The following is a 19,867-nucleotide window of genomic DNA, read 5'->3' as shown; positions in this document are numbered from 1 at the left end:
ATAAACAACCAAAACATGAAATTCATTGATTATTTTTTAATGCATTCATTAACAACAATACTTGCTTCAAACCTTTAAATAATGTATCAAACCTTGAAATACACTTATGAATAATGTCATTCAAATGTATATGTTGTTTTTATTGAAAATTTGAACGGCTTGATCCATTTAAGTGAACAGTAACATGGACTGAATTGTTTAAATTAGAATTGACTGCATGACCAATAGAAAAGTATTTTGTAAACAGTATGAATAGAATTTAGAGGTACTACATCTATCATTTGTCATCATAACATAACCACATTAGTTGCATTGCTTCACTCACAGTCATGAATTCTCTTCAAGTGTGCCGCAAGCCTGCGTTTGAGTGAAGGTCTCAGCCGTTAGATCGCCCCCTGGGGGCTGGCTGCAGTACAAGTCATAAAGCCCGCCTCCTCCGTGTTAATGAAGGAGACTTGAGCCCAAATAAAAAAAATTATTACACTTGCAATAAAATGTCCCGAAAGATGGTTCAGGTGGATTAAGGCACTGGTTATTGTGCTGAAATAGGTGCAGATCTTCATTTTTGTAAACAGTTTGTTTTTAGCAGTAATTTAATGCTGGGCGTGTCATCGTGATTGACAGCTGTGATTGACAGTTTCTCAAAGCAGCGCGCCTGAGCTTCGGCAGGAGACTGAAGTGTTATTATTCGATTTCTGTGTTATTTTACCATGACAAAATGAGTTCAGCAGTAAACTATAGTTTCTGACATACATGATCCTGGTGGAACACTGTTTATTCGCTAAGTTCAGGGCTTTTTTCGGGCTTTATTAGTTTGCTGATACACGCCTAACCACCCAGATAGCAAAACACAGTTCCGGCTAGATTCTCGCCTGCCGGAGACTTATCCCTTAGAGCTCAGACTGACTAAGTTACCTCTGCTGGACCTACTCCGGATGCCTGGACTCACTACCCGATTCCAGCCCGAGTCAATCAAGCCAGATGCGGCGGCCAAGCGAGCCGGCGCTGCCGCATGCGAGCCAGAATCAGCCCGCAACGCTGCGAGTAGGTTATGCGCTGCGGTCCGGAGCTGGCGCGATTGAATATATAAAACCCTCATATTTGTTAACGTTATTACATCCATTTGTGTTGATATGACAGCAAACGCATGCTGAGAAGTTCGGGGGGGCGTGGTTGATTTTACATAAAGCGTTTGGTTGGAAGCTCGACTCCGCTCATTTTCGCGGCTCCTCCTCTGGCTCCATCAGACAGTCCTTCTGCGCATGTCAAGGCTCCAATTTCAGCAGTCTTTTGCGACAGTTTGTGCCCGTCAAGCAGGCGTTTTGCCCTCAAGGCGTTTAATGGGAAAAAAGGCTGTCGCGTCGTCCATATTTTTTACAGTCATTGATTCTCTTGTGTGGCATCATGGGATAGAATAGCATCAATTGGATGCGCACTACAGAATCTTTCCATAAGTTGTAGGTCATCCAGGTACTTCTTACCTACAGATTTCTGGATACTATGACCTCGGACATACAACTTTAATCACATACAGTTTTTCACATAGTAGGGAAGTATGTAATTTTAGATGCAGCCTATGCCTATACTTAACCTACAATGTAAAAACTGATTAGTTGACTGAAACTAATTGCTTTTAAATCAATTAGTTGACTCCTTAAAAAAATGAGTAAACCAGTTGCTTTAAAATGACTAAGCAAATTAACTATATGCATGACTATAAAAAATGATCTCAACAAGTTTACTCAATTTGTTACAGGGTTAGGGTTTTAGACTTATACAGGGCTAAATGCTAAGGATTTTTTTCAAATATCCCAATTGGAAAAGATTTTCATTTAAAAGTTTATACATTTAATAATATAATACTAATAATTCATTCATTTTCTTTTCGGCTTAGTCCCTTTATTATTCTGGGGTCGCCACATTTAGCCTTCCCAATTCACCAATACCGAATGTCTTTGTACTTGTGGAGGAAATCGGAGCACCCAGAGGAAACTCACGCAAACACAGGGAGAACATGAAAACTTCACACAGAAATCCCAACTGACCCAGCCAAAGCTCGAACCAGCAATCTTCTTGATGTAAGTATCAGATGCATCAGACCCCTGCTGTAAGGGTCAGTATCTTCAGCAGTAAATAAATTGAGAACTTTTAAGGAAAAAGTTACTGCAAGAAACACAATTAAGTTGTATTTTTGAAAACAAAAGGTTAAAGGTTTTATTGAGATTGGGTTTGTTGGTGATTGCATGGGTGTTAATGGCCAGATTGGTTAGCCATACATGAGCAAAGGAAAATTAAGACCTGTTAAAGAGGAGTTAAGGAGTTAAAATAATTTTACATCCTGGTTTTGTTTTAATATATTTTTTGTTCATTTCTCTTTGATATTCTAAATTGTTTACATGTTTATTTGTTTACAAAACTAGGCCTCTGCTCTGTGATTTAATTTCCTAGTATTTAAAGACAGTCTACTTCTTAAATGTGTGTGCCTCTAATGAATGATTTAGTCAGTTGTACAGCAACTGAAACACCAGAATATCAGCTCTCTATCTGTCCAACAACCGAGAAAAAGCCACAGCTGGCACCGGTTCATGTGCAAATGGTTCTGGTAACTACTTGTAGACTGGTTTAGAAAAAATAGGATTGCTGAGTAAGAAGTTCAAACAATAGGCTATAGATTTTTAGCAATCAAGTTGAGTATAAAAGCAACACAGTAAAACACGGACACTATAGAACAAATGCTAAATCATGGGAAAGGTAAGAGCTTTCTATGCTGATTATAACAAATGATATTAATTGCTTTGAACTGGATTACTACTATAACCAGACTGATTTAACAATGTCAGCTGTAAACCGAGGAATACAAAGACATTGTGCTTTCAAATAAACTTGTGAAGTAAAGAGAACTATTCTGTTGTAAGCATGTAGCATTGTGTCTTTCCAGATAATATTCTATGAGGACAGAAACTTCCAGGGTCGTAACTTCGAGAGCAGTGGTGACTGTCCTGAGTTGACCGCATACCTGAGCCGCTGCTGCTCTTGTAGAGTGGAAAGCGGCTGTTTCATGGTCTATGAGCACTCCAACTTTATAGGTCACCAAATGCTAGTGAGAAGAGGAGATTATCATGATAACAAGCGAATCATGGGTATGAGCACGAGCGACTGCATCAAATCTTGCAAAATGATTCCAATGGTAATTCTAAACTTACTATATTTATTTATATTATCAAGTAAATTGATGGCATTAAATTACTAAATTATTCAACATTTTCCTTTCAGCATAAAGGAACATTTAGAATGAGAATCTTTGAAAAGGAGAACTTTGTCGGACAAAAATACGAGCTGATGGATGACTGTGAGTCAATCCAGGAACGCTTTTATATGTCTGACTGCCAGTCATGCAATGTTACACACGGCCACTGGCTTCTGTACGAAAGGCCCAATTTTGAGGGCAGAATGATATACATCAGGCCTGGGGAATACAGTACCTTCAGTGATATGGGTCTAGGCTCACTGAAAATTGCTTCCGTCAGACGCATCATGGAATCCTGTTAAAGAAAATTACAGTTGATTCAGGTGAAGATTTTCAAGAAAACAAAACAAAAAATGAAAGCATAATGCCAAATATCACATTTATCAGTGGAAACAAAAGTCTTGTGATATAAGACCACATGCTATTATGATGCCTATTAGTTACTTGAAGCGTAAGAAAATAATTAAACGCCAAATATCAATTTGACTTTTTGAAAACCTCAAAATATCTTTCAGTACTCATTTAAGCACAATTAATTAAAGGATCAGAATGGAGTACTGCAGGAAGCTGCAGAAAGCTAGAAATAATATGATTTGTGGTTCTTTAAGCATGGGCAAGCTTGTGAAAGCACTGTCAGTGACAATGAACCTAAAGGTCATTCAAGCAAACAACCAGATATAGCGATCCAATGCAACATCAATCCTCAAGTGTTGTTTGATGCTTCATAAAGACACAAAGCTAAACTCCTGGTTGTTATTTAGTACTGTCTTCATTACAATCTTTCAAATAAATACAAATTTTCAATCACTGTAATGTCTGAGAGTGTCTTTATGTATGTGCATGTATATTCCTGTTTTCAGCAAGTTTTCAGAATTATTATTAGTAGTAGTGATAATAATAATAACATTGCTTCTTGATCATCACATTAGGATATTATGATTTCAATTATGTATGAATGAAGACCTAAATAATAATGATCAATACTTAGATTTGAATGAAATTAATTTGTATTAGTTTCAATTTTATTAAAATAAAAATTATCATCAGGTGGGTGCAATTAGAAAAATGAGGGTTAGGAGCTTGAAAATGGTTCCAGTATTATCAAAGGGCTCCCTTCAGCAGAAAAAGATTGGGAACCACTAACTGATGATACAATGATTTGCACACATACAATAATGTCATCTATTTCTGGAAGAAAGACACCATCACGGTGACACAGTGGGTAGCACAATTGCCTCACAGCAAGAAGGCTACTGGTTTGAGCCCTGGCTGGGTCAGTTGGCATTTCTGAGTTTGCATGTTCTCCACATGTTGGCGTGGGTTTCCTCTGGGTGCTCCGGTTTCCCCCACAGTCCACAGGCATGTGGTATAGGTGAATTGAAAAAACTAAATTGGCAATAGGGCAATGCAGTGGCGCAGTACTGTAGTTACAACTACGAAAAGTTGATCTGTGTTTCAACAGAGCTACTGGAGAATCAGATCTTGGTTGATCTGTTAATTTCTCATAGTCCTCAGACTAAGAACAGAGCCTTCTAAGCTCTAACTAGGCATGCTGGATACTCATGACTTAATTTTATGGAGTGTCCACTGAAAGGATCCTATTCTGATGAGGGGGAGATTACAAATCAGCCCTTCTTCCACTCTTAAACCGCCTTTCCACTGCACACAACATTTGGACACGACTGTTGGAATATGCCCCCTTATGGCAGTCACATATAATTTTTTGTTTTGTTGTGCACCATAGGAAAGAAGCTGATTCTCGCTGAGTCCGAAATAAAGGAGTGCAAAAGCAAGAGCTTTTATTCTCTTGCTTTACCATGGTTGATTGAATGAACACTAGAAACTTATAGGCCGCTAAAACTTTTTTGGAGAGAATGTGGAAATATTTTTTTAATCACTCATTTCTGAATATAAATGTTTTTTTAAAATAGACTTTTTTTCTGATCCGAAAAATAACGGAAGAAAACATTATTTCTCATCCCTTGCACACCTACTTGCACAACACTGGATTACATCACATTTGGTCGACCAACTCATATCAGATCCGAATTTTCTGCATACAGAGATGATCTAAACTTCACGCAGCTCTCAGACTACTATCCATTGGAAATGAATGACTTCTGGTCTGTTGCTTGTCGTGTGCAGTGTAATGTTGTGACAAGCTGTGTGTAGTAGAAGGTGCACACACAGTGTGACCCACCCTTCCTTTCCCAACATGGAACTTACAGTATCTGTGTATTACAAACACAAACAAGTGTTTACAAAGTTTCACCAAATGCATTTCTCACTTTCCAATGATAGGAGATGTGGGTGCCTGGTTGTTGTCCCAGCATCCTGCATGGGCGTAAATCTGATTTAACTGTAAGGGGGGACAATAAATATAAAATTTCTTTCGAGCATTTTTTTGAAGGTGACACAAATAATACAGCCAAATTGTAATACTAAAGACTTGTCCCCGCAGTTAAAAATGGTTTCATCATTATTATTATAGCATGGAGACTACATCATTATGATTGTTTTTCAAAATTTTTATCAGGTTCAAAGATAAAGCAATTTTTTTCTTGAAAAACTATTTATTGCATTGTTTGTTGTGTTGTTTACAGTCAACAGACTGACTCCTGAAGCAGAATAAATGCAGGAAAAGACATTTTCCATACTCATAATAACTAGTTTACATTACACTTGTTAAATTGACCGATCATATTGTAAATAGGCGAGCATGTGAAGTGTATCTGCTAAACAGCCACAACTCCAAAAACATTTTAAAAAAATGTTCAACCCCAAAAGAAGTGTCATTATCCCTTCAATAAAGCACAACACCCTTACCTGACACTGTACATCTGACTGACCCTGCTCTGCCTGTTCCTCAATCATTTCTTTCTCCTCTGCCTGTTATTGATATTGTGACATTAGCATTTTCTTAAGCACTCATTCTGAAAGCCAAATTGCTTAATATGTGAACTTTTTGTACTTGGCGTTTAGCTGCACTGAAAAATTATCTTATGTCCATTTTCTGTCAATTTTCTCTAATGCATGACACTGCCAGGCAAGTTTATTTATACTGTAGCACATTTTATACACAATGGTAATGTGCAAAGTGCAAATGTGCAAAGTGCTTTACATAAAGAATGTAAAACTATCATTAAAAAAATAACAACAATATAAACAAGGACATTTTTTTATTTCAAATTAATTGAGTCACTTAAGAACAGAATAGAAACTGATTATACAAAAATGCAGTGGGGTTAAACTGGGCGTAGCACAGTGCTCATTTAGCAAATACACAGCTAAACAATATGCTAATTGTGGTCGTTAATGTTAACTTAACATTATGCCAAGTCGTCACAAATAAAACAATGCATGGGAAACGGCTTTGGCGTTGCAACAAGCTAACACTAACTAAATAAGTAATTTTTACCGCTAATACAGCAGATTCATGAACAATTACGTCAGCAATCAACATTTTTGCTGCAAATAATTTATGAATGAGTCTTTATTAACTACATTGAAGAGAATCACTTTATTTAAGTTGGATAATATATCCTACTTACTTACCGAAATTCAACATTTACTTAGCCGCAGCCGCACACCTGAGGTGTGCTTGTGTGTGAGTAGGTGAGAAGAGCTGGCTAAGCATGCAGTGGACCGAACCACTCTAAAGAAGGGGAGGGGGAGCTCAACTGTTTCTAAATGCATTTTAAATGATGAATTCGGTTTTCTTTCTACTTAACAAATTATTTTAGGTATATTTATATTTTCACAATTGAGAGGTTTTTTTAAATAATTAATTTTTTTTGAGGGGGGGACAACCCTCGAATGGGAGGGGACATGTCACAGGTAAAAGGAACTATCATCATTTGAATCCTTCACATTAATTAACTTTAGGTCAGAACTAGCAGACACAGTCTGTTAGTTTAAATCTGGTTTAAAGACACATCCAATGCACGTAAACCACAAATGCAAAACTTTCAAACACTTCCCAAAATGACAACATAAGAAGAGAGGCACCAATGCATGTTAGCCTATTTGTCTCTCCTTATCCTGAAGTCTACATAATCTTTTATCTGGTCCATATAAAAAAAAGATGATTGTCAAGCACAGAGGATGACAACAACACCTTTCTTAAACATGCAAAGTAATAGGGCTCACTATTTGGCTTGGGAGGATTATCAATGAAAGTGTTACATCACAGGTAAAAGGAAGTATCATCAATATGGAAATATTTTTGTGCAGTAGTATACATTTTACAAAAACATGCAAAATACGCACGCACACACATAGACAATTGAATATGTGGTTTATGATGACTCTATAGGTGTAATGTATTTTATACTGTAAAAACATTTTTATACTGTTTTATACTCCAAACTCTTATTATATGGCTTTATCCCTAGGCCCTAATTATCAAAATAGCAAATTAAGTATGATTTTTAAGCATTTGAATTATGAGTACACAAGCCAAGTCCTCATAAACCTCCTTAACAGTGTCTGAGTGCCTGATCATCTAGTAGCCAGCTGAAGAAATTCATTAATTCAATCATTTTCTTTTCGGCTTAGTCCCCTAATTAATCTGATGTCACCACAGCGAAATGAACCGCCAACTTATCCAGCATATGTTTTACACAGCGGATGCCCTTTCAGCTACATCCCATCAGAGTCAGGAAGAAGTATAGAGTCCCTATCAAAATGTTGGGGCATGAGGATCCACACAGACCACAGGTTAAACACCCCCTGCTGGTTTCACTAACCATCCAGGTACTGACCGGGCTGCCCTGCTTAGCTTCAGTGGGCGACCATGTGAGAGTTGCAGAGAGCTAACTGCCAGCATAAATGCCGAAAATGTATGGAATATTATATCATGCAAGTTGTTTATGCAACATCATGTTAGTTAACATGAGTTAACAGTTTCATTTCAAGATAAAGAAGTGTCCCAAAACAGGACAAAGCTATTCTGAAACTCACCACCAAGCAATTTTAACATAATGATTTGCATAAAACAAATCAATATACAATATAATTAAATAGCAAGTGAAAGAAATAACATTTGATATAACCGGATTGCACCAGGAGAATACTAAACTAGAAGCTTGCGTAGCACAGATTATAGAGGAAATAGACAGCCAATCTAAACTTGAGTGCAAAATAGAAAAATCCAGAGATGCAAGAGAGAGAAAAAAAAAAGTAAAAATGTAAACTGTGTGGCACACTTACTGTACCAGTCATGCTGACAAATATCCCTATGGATCTCACTTTGCATGGAGAGCCACCATGTATTTTGCTGGGTCAGGAGCTTACCCACAATGCAGGGTACATATTCTTTGGTATAAAAGTGAGCGCTTTAAATGGACTGTGTCAGTGTAGCTGGCACAACCACACGGTCCTGAGGAGCAACAAGCAAAACTGTGACTATGGGGAGAGTAAGTTATGCAGTCTAACAGCTTCAATAACCTATTAACTGAACAACGGTTTAGATGGATAAAGAAAATATTTACATGGATATGTATGGATAGATAAATAAGATTAATGATAACTTAGCTAATGAAAACATTTGAGCAAATAGTTGTTTTTGTGACTAAATTACTAACTTTGTCTTTTTAGGTCATCTTCTACGAGGAAAGAAACTTCCAGGGTCGCTCTTATGAGTGCACTGGAGACTGTGCTGACATGTCCCCTCACATGAGCCGCTGTCACTCTTGCAGAGTGGAGAGTGGCTGCTTTATGATGTATGATCGTTCCAACTACATGGGAAATCAGTATTTCTTTAGGAGGGGAGACTATGATGATTACATGTCTATGTTTGGAATGAATGACTGCATCAGGTCCTGTCGTATGATCCCTATGGTGAGTCTATTTTAATGAATTTGCAAATGTTCTTATAACTTTAAAGGGTTATGATAACAAACTCATTAACATATTTTTCTCTCAGATTTTCTAATTGTGCAACTTAAATACTGTATGACTGACTTCTTTTTAAACTACAGCACAGGGGGTCCTATAGAATGAAAATCTATGAGAGGGAGAACTTCACGGGTCAGATGTACGAGATGATGGATGACTGTGACAGCATCCAGGACCGTTACCGCATGTCTCACTGCCAGTCCTGTCATGTGATGGACGGCCACTGGCTCATGTTTGAGCAGGCCCACTACAGAGGCAGGATGTGGTACTTCAGGCCTGGAGAGTACAGAAGCTTCAGAGATATGGGAGGCATGAGATTTATGAGCATGAGACGGATTACGGATTCCTGTTACTAATGTTCCAAGGTTTTATTAAAATTTGTTTCAATTAATTATTTGCCTGATTGTTTATCTTAACTATTCAGTCATTTTTATTTTAGTTCATTAAGGTATTTTACAACACAAACACTCAATTTCTATTTTTCATGCCAATTTTGTATGACTAATTAAATGATTAAAGTTCAGTCTTTATACTGAAAGCAAAGGTATATTTACAAACATCACTTCCATGCACCAAAGTGTTATGTGCACTAACTAAATGAATAAATAACAATATAAATAACAAAATTAAATAATAATAATATTTTTTATTATTACACATATATAAAAAGACTTAATGGTCACTAACCATTGTACAGTATACTGTAGGCTAAACTGATGCATGTTTATGAAGGCAGTACTAAATTGTAATTTGTTTTGTGAAAAAGACAACTGGACACCGGTATTTGAATGGATGGAGGATTAAGACAGAAGTAAATATACATCACAAAAAATAGAAAGGTTAGGCATATGGCTAGCAAATTGATTTCATGGTCGTTTCTTTTCTCTTTAGTTTTAGTGTATTTTCCATGTGTAGTGCCTATAGTCTATTCAGAGATCACCTCAGTGGAACAAATCACCAACTATTACAGCATGTATTACGCAGCGGATGTCCTTCTGCAACCTAGTACTGGGAAACATCACACACACACACACACACACACACACACACACACACACACACACACACACACACGTATACACATATACACCATGACCAATTTAGATTATTCAATTCACCTATAGCCTTTGGAAAGTGGGGGAAACCGGAGCAAGAACCCACTCGAACATGGGGTGAATATGCAAACTCCACACAGAAATGCCAACTGACCCAGCTGGGACTTGAGCAAGCGACCTTCTTGCTGTGAGGCGACAGTGCTACCCACTGAGCCAAATAAAATATTGAAAAATTTGCCACAACAACAGTGAAGTGACCCAAACACAAATCTGGATTCAACTCACAACTCTCATACAGTATTTGTTTTTAACAGGATAAAAAGGTAAGTTGCATTAAAGGTACAATAGGAGAAATTGGAAAATGTTGACATTAGCCTGATAGCTCTTAAAGCAAATCACCATCCAAAACCATGCCTCACAACAACATCGCTCTCTCTCTGAACCTTTTTTCCGCGAATGTATCAATGACGTAATGATTTCTGCACAAACAGTGTGCACAGAGCCAATTACAAATATGGAGTTACACATTTTGACAGATGAATGAGGACAGTACTGTTCAGACTGAACATTTTGATTGACAAACTTTTCTTTGTCCTACACCTTAGACAGAATAATAAATACATTTGGACTACTTTAATTAATGTATCAACTAGAATTTAGGTTTCTAAATTTTGCCACTCTTTTGTTTGTGTTTTTTTAGGTCTCCAAAATCTTTCCTTTGACTTCAAAATAAGGCAAGTTCTCAAGTTTACTTCAATTTGGCATTTCATTTACTTTAATAAGGTTAAATGTTAACCCCTAAATCACTGTTAACTTCTTTTTTCTGTTTTAAATAAATCAGTGTTCAAATACCAAATGTCGATAAAAATGTTAACACCATAGAAAATCAACAATTTTCAATGAAATAAAATAGATAATTTTATTTTAATCTTCAATTGTTTAGTCTTTTTAAAATTACAGATTTCTTTACATAGTCCACATAGATATTAAAATGTATTTTGTTTGTTGGGAAAACGTTGTCTCCACCCCACAGAAAGAAAGTTAAGGCCCAATCCCAATTCTATTTTTGTTCCCCTACCCTTTCCCCTTGGCCCTTAAAACCAAGTGTGAAGGGGAAGGGCTTCAAAATTCACCCCTAAAAAATGGGACAGCAGCACCTCCATACATCATCATATGTCATCGTGATCTATTGCTTCAAATGAGATCAGACGATCGCGACTGCTGTAGTTGTTTTAGGTGCGTTATTTTTTGTATTTCTTATCAGGAAATCGCTGAAGGCATATATTATGTTATCATAACGATCTAATGTGGCAATAAGATCATGGTTATACTGTGCATTTATAGAGTGGCCATATTCATCTTTGTAAAAACACCAAAAACAACATTAACATAATAGCAGGCACTGTAAAAAGCTCATTCCCAGCCACTAGACTTTTCTGACAAGGTATTCGAGTGTCATCGAGTGACAGAATGTTGTGGAACTTCTGCACATAAGTTATTATTAATTTTTTTTAAGCATAACGGTAAAACACGAACGCGGTTATGAATATATTAAAACATGCTTGTTTGGTGTAAAAATTCTTAATAATGACAAAAAATACTAATTTGTGCATCTCCTTACTTCCAGGTTCAGCAATACTGCCATTGTGGCTGGTGTTTTCTGGGAAATTTTCTTTCCCCTTGGTTTCGAGTGTGGTCATGAAAAATCTTAGTTCGAAGGGTTATTCACCCCTTCGCCTTAGCCCTACGCCTTCAAGTTAAAGAGAATTGGGACACCCCTACCCCTTGACTTGAACTTGCAAAACAAGGGGTAGGGGTAAGGGGAAGGGCTAAGAGGTAGAATTGGGATTGATTGGGTTTTAATTTGCCCTCCTACTGTTCGCAAAGTTCAATAAATGTGTGCTTTGTTTCACAGACATTCCAAAAACAGACTCAGTCAGCTCACAGTATATTTTTATTTGAATGAAATAATTTGATTTAGCCAACTTTCTAACAATACGTGAATAGTTACATTTCCATATGAGATTGGGTTTCTCCTCACTAGTCCATTCTACTTCACTCTATTAATCTTATTTGTATAGGTAATGTTGGTCTGCAGATTTGGCTGTTATTTTTTATTTTTTTGTAAAGAAGACTAAGGAGGATATACAAAAGACGATCATAAGGACATAAGCATGTTAAAATCTTTAATATGAGACAATATGTTTAAATTGTTCTCTAATTCTTACACAGAAGATATGTGGATAAGGTAAGTGCAAAATCTTCTCCAGAAAGTGTTTACATGCTATTTGCAACCCTATGAATTGGTCTGCTCTGTTTCTACCTTTTTTGCAAGGGTTATGAATAGTAATGCTGTCATGCTCCTGTCAGTTTCTGATGTTATAGTCACACTTTATTTTGATGGTTTGTTTGTTGAATTTAAGTTACATTTGATCTACATGCCAACTAATTCTCATTAGATTACAAGTAGACTGTTAGTTTGGGGTTACGGTTAGGGTTAGTGTAAGTTGACATGTACTTACAAAGTTATAGTCGTTTAAATGTCTGTTGAAGGACCAGTATCAACAGATATTAAGCAGACAGTCTACTAATACTCAAAAGGGCCATCAAAATTATACTTTGTTGTTTTAACAAATTGATCATATGCCTTGCCAAATGATAATTGCTTGAATTTAAGTTTTGTAGAAAGTCACATTAGCTAGGAGCAAATGTGCTCTGCTAGCAATATGATAACCTAGCCTAACCTAGCCATGCCAACAGGTTGTTAAATAGCAGACAAATGCCCAGAATTGGAAGCAAATCAGTACTTGTAGTCAGTCTGTGTGTATTCACTTGTCACTGATCCATTGTGTAGTGTGAACAGCAGCAACTGAACACTTCCCTTGAGTCGTGCAGTGAAAACAAAGATGATTGGACAACTTTGCTTAAGTTGTGTGTTGTCCAAATACAGGCTAAACTATAATTCAATGGATTAATAAATTTATTTAATCAGCTAAATGAATTTATAATCTGTCTTTCCTATATTTATCGTTCTGACAAGCTGTAATGAGATATGAGATTTGATTCCACGAGTTACTTGTTTATATCTCAGAGTTGCTGAATAGTAAACTGTGGTGTACTGTAGTATAATATACCATGTAGTAGAAAGGATGATTTGGTAATAATGGGTGAATTATTTATATCCTTATAGTTGTTGTGTTGGGCGTCACGGCGGCCCAGTGGGTATCACAATCACCTCACAGCAAGAAGGTTGCTGGTTCGAGCGCCAGCTGGGTCATTTGAAATTTTTGTGAGGAGTTTGTATGTTCTCCTCATGTTGGCATGGGTTTCCTCCGTGTGCTCAGGTTTTCCCCACAGGCCAAAGACATATGTTATAGGTGAATTGAATAAGCTAAATTGGTCATAGTGTATGTGTGTGAATGCAAGAATGTATAGGTGTTTTCTAGTGTTGGGTTGTGGCTGTAAGGGCATCCGCTACGTAAAACTGGATAAGTTGGCGATTCATTCCACTGTAGTGACCCCTTATTAATACATGGACTTAGCCGAAAAGTAAACAAATGAATGAATGAATGAATAAAAGTTGTTGTGTTACCATATCAACTGTACAGTTACCACATCAGACTAAATCAAGTACTTTACTACAAAATAATCTTCTTTTCCATTTCATAATACGATTATTTTGCTTGTTTTAAGGAAAAACTTAACAAAAGACATATCTTAACTATAAAATAGCTTTTATTTAGGATTTTTTAGATATTTGGGCATGTATTGTGGTTCAAATACATAATAGTATTTACTATAAATTACATTAGCACTTTGTAATGTGGGTATACAGGAAATATTTTAAACCAACTCAAACTTAGAACATAAGGAAATTTGTTTATGTACGTTATGTTTATTAATATGCTATGAAACATTGTGGCCAGTCTAATGCTGTTGATGATACAGAGTGTTATGTAGTGGTCAGTTTTATGCTCTGACTCATATTTTTCTATGATCTTTTGTTTAAATAAGATTTACAGAAAATAATGAGGTTTGAGGCTCATGATATATTTTTCCAAGTACTGATCATTTATTATTCAACTATGCCTAAGGATTTTATTTCACTAATGACTGGAGAACATCTTTCAAACATATGCCAATTAGATTATATTATTCCAAAAAAGATGCTGAAAGCTCAGTAGACTTAACATCCAGACAGACATTTGAACATTTGTACAAAACACAGAGTAAATTTCTTCCACAAATGTAGGGTCAGAAGTATTCTAAAGAACAATTGACTGCAAAATGACAAAAGAATGTTTTTTGGTTCTATTTTGGCCTCTATGCCAACTTGCACAGTCAGGAATTGACTAACAATAGCTACTGTGTAGTCTTTAGTCTTGGTTTAGTATAAAGGTACAGGTGACAGCAGTCAGTCAACAAGCAGAATTGGCTTCAGATTCTCCTTTGTGGAACCACCAAGGATCATCTAACGCAACCATGATGGGCAAGGTAAACATCATTGCTGCTAAAGTTTACATACAGTCAACTACACTTTTTTGAATTTAAATGTTTTAATTTAAACAACTAAAACAATAAATTTGAATTTTCAGGTCATCTTCTATGAGGACAGGAACTTCCAGGGTCGCTCTTATGAGTGTATGGGAGACTGTGGTGACTTCTCCTCCTACATGAACCGTTGTCACTCTTGCAGAGTGGAGAGCGGCTGCTGGATGATGTACGATCAGCCCAACTACATGGGAAGTGGATATTTCTTCAGGAGAGGAGAGTATGCTGATTACATGTCTATGTTTGGAATGAACAACTGCATCAGGTCCTGCCGTATGATCCCTATGGTAAGATCTATTTTATTATGTATGCATTTATTTGCTTATTTGTTTTTTGATAAAAATATAACACTAAATTGACTTCTGTTTCACTACAGTACAGAGGATCCTACAGAATGAGGATCTACGAGAGGGACAACTTCATGGGTCAGATGTACGAGATGATGGATGACTGTGACAGCATCCAGGACCGTTACCGCATGTCTCACTGCCAGTCTTGCCATGTGATGGACGGCCACTGGCTCTTTTATGACCAGCCCCACTACAGAGGCAGGATGTGGCACTTTGGGCCTGGACAGTACAGGAACTTCAGCAACTATGGTGGCATGAGGTTCATGAGTATGAGGCGTATCATGGACTCCTGGTACTAGTGTCCCTAGTGTACTAGTAATGTCTTAATAAAATAAATTGTCACCAACTTTGTGCTTTGACATTGAATACTACATACGTTTACCTGACAAATGCACACAAAATACACCTGAACTAAAAAAGCTCACCCACTGTAATCTGGTTTATTCCCTTAACAGGGGTTATTACAAAAGGAGGAACCACTAATTACTCTAACATACTTTTTAATCAGTTGATGCCCTTCCTGCCACTACCCAGAAACCCAGAGAGTACAACCCACAGTGCTGGGAAACAACCTCATAATTAAAAACATTTAATTTTACTTAAATTAAGTTTAATTCATTATGACAATTTTCTCCAAACAACTTTAGTGCAATTTCAGTAGATTGACAGCAATATAATAACAGTGGCTATTATCTCCCATTACAAATATTTGTTGCTTGATTACATCATTAATGAAAGATGGCAGAAAGTGATCCCAGAGATATTTGTAAGAAAACTTTATACAGAGAGGTCAGATAATAATAATAATAATAATAATAATAATAATAATAATAATAATAATAAAATATATTAGGTAAATTGAGTTTTTATTAAGCAAAAAAACAGCATTCCACATGAGGACATTATGCAACAGTGGTCAGATTTCATTGCAAGTCTGGGTATGTAACCAGCTAGTATATTTGTATATTTTTTTCAAATATGTTAAGAATTCATATTATAATAAAGTACATTTAGCAAATATATCAGCACAAATAATTATTCACGGCTTTCACACAAAATAAGAATAATTGTAACTAAACCTATGCTATTATATTTTATATGTTGATATACTGTAACGAATATACTGTAATTGAATTGATTCAATGTGAAGTAGGATATGAGTGAAATTATAGGTTGTTACAATCAGTGTTTTGTTTCCAATACAATGAGTGTTTTCCAAAATTGGCCCATATTGCTAATAAGATTCCACATTTATGAAATTACTGTTACTGTTCCTACAACAAGCTTTATTGTTATTAAATTGTAATGTCATTGTTCTTAATAATTGAGCTTATTTAAATAGCATAACATGATAGAAAACCCCAAATTCCATATATCCAGCTGTGGTTTTGTGCCTGATTTGACACCTTTATTACATGGTGTCCACATCTGTGTACTGTTAAATAATTTTTAAATAAAAAACATTTTCTGCTGTATGTTCTCTATTGTTGCTTACAATGCCATTCATATCATGTCTAAACATGTGGAAAGTGCAAGAGGTGCCACTTTACTCTATTTGCGCAAGCTTGCTGAGCATTTACATATGAAATTAGTTCACAAAGTGAAGTTTATTTATAATCTAACTTCGAGAGGATCACGTGCTTATGATTGCTTGCAGACGGCCCCGCATTATTCAATTTATGATTTATCAATCAGACGATTCCTGAGCCACTATAAATACCCTAAGTTCCATATAACACCTTTCTTTGTTTTGAAGAATCCCCCTTTCCATCCCTACTCCTCCTCCTTTCCTAGATGGGTGACACGGTGGCTCCGTTGTTAGCACTGTTGCCTCATAGCAAGATCGTCACTGGTTCTAGTCCTTACTAAGCCAGCCAACGTTTCTGTTTGGAGTTACCATGTTCCCCTTCGGTTGGGGAACTCCAGTCCTATAAGTGGATTTGATCTTTGTGAAAATCCACGAAATGGGAGGATTCGGATCAGAAGCCGCTTGTCTGGAGAGTATTGAACGGGTCAATGAATGAAATGAATTGGCAGCATAGGCTTGCGCAGGTGTGCTGCATTGCCAATTATCCCAGCATATAAGCACACCTGGAGCGAGCAAACGCCATCCTTTTCGCTTCAGATCCTTTCTGAGAGAGTCGATGAGGGTTCCTCTTGCTATTCAGCACTTCAGAGCGAACGAGTGTCTCCCGGTCCAGAGTGGGTTTTCGCGGCGGCAGACGGTCGAGCTGGGTTTCTCCCTTGCCTGCGGTTCTTTGGGTCCGGTCCTCCAGAGCAGTGCGTATTGTTGCAACTTTCCTAAAAGAGCAACACAGTCGTGCAGCACGTCCTTTTCAGGATGGCGCTCCGGTTGTGCGTTTCTGGATGCGGGGGGTTTCCTGGCTTCGGATGATGGACACGATCACTGCATTGCATGTTTGGGGCTCCAGCATGTTAATGCGGTGCTCGCGGGCGGTTTATGTCGTCATTGCGATGCCATGACTGTTGCACAGCTAAGATCGCGGCTAACTTTCGTAAGAAAGCGAGCCACCCCAGTTGCCTCCTGTTCTAAAAAAGCAGCGGGCGCTCGGGCAGATCTGAGGGTTCAGTGGGAGATAATCCGCCGCCCACGGGCTCGCGGACCTCTCACTCCTCACGGCGCTTCATCCAAGCTTCGGGCAGCGGGAGTGATCCGTCTAACCAGATGGTAGCTCTCACGCTCGCTGACACCGGAGATCAGATGTCCTCTGCGGCATCGGAGGGTGGGCTTTCACTGTCCGACAAAGATCCGGACCTGCTCGCCCCCTCCGGGCAGGTGAGTGCCGTCAAATCAGATCCTGAAGCGGACATGTTAGCCGTGCTTTCCCGGGCTGCTTCGGCCGTGGGGTTGGAGCTGGTTCATCCCCCAGCTCCGCTGCTGGACCGACTAGATGGGTGCTACGTAGAGGACTAGAAGGCGAAGCCTTCGAAGCCTCTTGTCCCCTTCTTCCCGGAATTGCACAGTAGGCTCACGCAGTCTTGGAGGGCACTTTTCTCTGCCCGTGCTGAGCAGCCTGGCCCTCCGCCCTCACCGCCCTTGACGACGGAGCTGCCAGGGGGTATGAGGCGATCCCGTCAGTAGAGCGCGCTATCGTGGTCAATCTTTGTCCGCGTGGCGCCTCTACGTGGCGGGGTTTGCCCCGCCTCCCGTCCAAAGCCTGTAGGTTGTCTGCCTCCCTCGGAGCCAGAGCTTATAAGGCTGCGGGCCAGGCTGCTTCTGCTTTGCACGCGATGGCCACCTACCAGCGCTACCAAGCGCAGGCGCTGGCCGAGCTGCACGAGGGCGGGTCTAACCCAGGCTTACTACATGAGCTGCGCACCGCGACCGACTATGTTCTTCGGACTACTAAGTCCGCCGCGTGTGCACTGGGGAGGACGATGTCCACATTTGTGGTTCAGGAACGCCACCTCTGGCTAAACCTGGCCGATATGCGCGATGTTGACAAAGTTCGCTTTCTTGACTCGCCCATATCCCAGGCTGGCCTGTTCGGCGACACCGTCAGTGAATTCACCCAGGAATTCAAGGCGGTGAAAGAGCAGTCGGATGCGATGGGCAATGTCATCTATCGGCGCGGCCGTAAGCCCACTCCACCCGCCGAGCCATCCACCTCCGCTGCTCCTCGCCGAGGGCGGCCGCCAACGAGTGCTGCTACGCCCCCGCCTGCGCCTCCGGCCAAGCGGGCGCGGTGTATACCTCGATAGCAGGCAGCCCCCCCTGCCCAGAGCGCCGTTAAGTCCGGTAAACGGACCGCAAAGCGTCCCTGAGACAGGCCATCCGGAGAAGAGGAAACTTGCTCTTTCCCCACTGGAGGGCGGGGCCCCGATTACAACGGTACTTTTCAGTGCCACCAAAACATCAATAAAAGAGCACTTTTCCCCTTCCCCGGATGTGACAGCACAAACTCTGCCAGTCCGGGACGCGCTGCCTTCCGGCTCGCAGATTCTACGTGCTTCGCCAGTGGCTCATGAGTGCTGGGGAGGGGTCTCCCTTCCCTCAGCCCTCCAGCCCTCCAGCCCCCTCTCCAGAGTCAGGGTGCGGAGCCAGAGCGAATCGCTCTCCTCCAGCTCTTCCGCGGGACCCTCGTGCTTCCCGGATCAGCACACCCACTCCGCGCTGCCCCACCGCTGGTACGTCAGCGATTGTAGCAATGACTACATTAGCGAGGGCTCTGCCTGCCTGGTTAGCGCGGGCCAGCCCCTCGCGGTGGCCATATGCACAATCAGACTCGGTTACGCGATTCAGTTTGCGAAATGGCCCCCCAAGTTCACGGGCGTGTATTTCTCCAGGGTCAACCCCCTGTCCGCCCCTGTCTTGTGAGAGGAGATTGCTGCCCTCCTGGCGAAGGGTGCAATCGAGCCAGTTCCTCCAGTCGAGATAGAGAGTGGGTTTTACAGCCCATACTTAATCGTACCCAAATAGAGCGGTGGGTCACGACCAATGACTGTAAAAAATATGGACGACGCGACAGCCCTTTTTCCCATTGAACGCCTTGAGGGCAAAACGCCTGCTTGACGGGCACAAACTGTCGCAAAAGACTGCTGAAATTGGAGCCAGACATGCGCAGAAGGATTGTCTGATGGAGCCAGAGGAGGAGCCGCGAAAATGAGCGGAGTCGAGCTTCCAATCAAACGCTTTATGTAAAATCAACCACGCCCCCCGAACTTCTCAGCATGCGTTTGCTGTCATATCAACACAAATGGATGTAATAACGTTAACAAATATGAGGGTTTTATATATTCAATCG

General features: G+C 39.5%; 3 protein-coding genes and 1 long non-coding RNA gene across 4 annotated transcripts in view; all 4 read left to right on the top strand.

Annotated features, from left to right (window-relative positions):
• The window catches only part of LOC147842349 (uncharacterized), a 736,864-nt gene that overhangs the window by 141,405 nt on the left and 575,592 nt on the right, over window positions 1–19,867 (top strand). The window lies entirely within an intron of this gene.
• crygm5 (crystallin, gamma M5) lies at window positions 2,723–4,057 on the top strand. Its single transcript, NM_001007058.2, has 3 exons — window positions 2,723–2,751; window positions 2,939–3,187; window positions 3,274–4,057. The coding sequence occupies exons 1-3, from the start codon at window positions 2,743–2,745 to the stop codon at window positions 3,547–3,549; spliced, it is 534 nt and encodes a 177-aa protein (NP_001007059.1). The 5' UTR covers window positions 2,723–2,742; the 3' UTR covers window positions 3,550–4,057.
• Window positions 8,628–9,536, top strand: crygm2f (crystallin, gamma M2f). The gene is given in 3 exon segments (NM_001110106.1): window positions 8,628–8,664; window positions 8,846–9,088; window positions 9,229–9,536. Coding segments are annotated over 3 exon segments (525 nt in total). The 5' UTR covers window positions 8,628–8,655; the 3' UTR covers window positions 9,502–9,536.
• crygm2d1 (crystallin, gamma M2d1) lies at window positions 14,629–15,447 on the top strand. Its single transcript, NM_001020681.2, is given in 3 exon segments — window positions 14,629–14,694; window positions 14,796–15,038; window positions 15,128–15,447. Coding segments are annotated over 3 exon segments (528 nt in total). The 5' UTR covers window positions 14,629–14,682; the 3' UTR covers window positions 15,401–15,447.

This window comes from Danio rerio, chromosome 9, assembly GCF_052040795.2.
Source record: "Danio rerio strain M-AB ecotype USA chromosome 9, GRCz13ab, whole genome shotgun sequence".
Taxonomy (NCBI): Eukaryota; Metazoa; Chordata; class Actinopteri; order Cypriniformes; family Danionidae; genus Danio; species Danio rerio.
The sequence above is the reverse complement of the archived record's forward strand: the minus strand, read 5'-3'. Positions and strand labels throughout refer to the sequence as shown.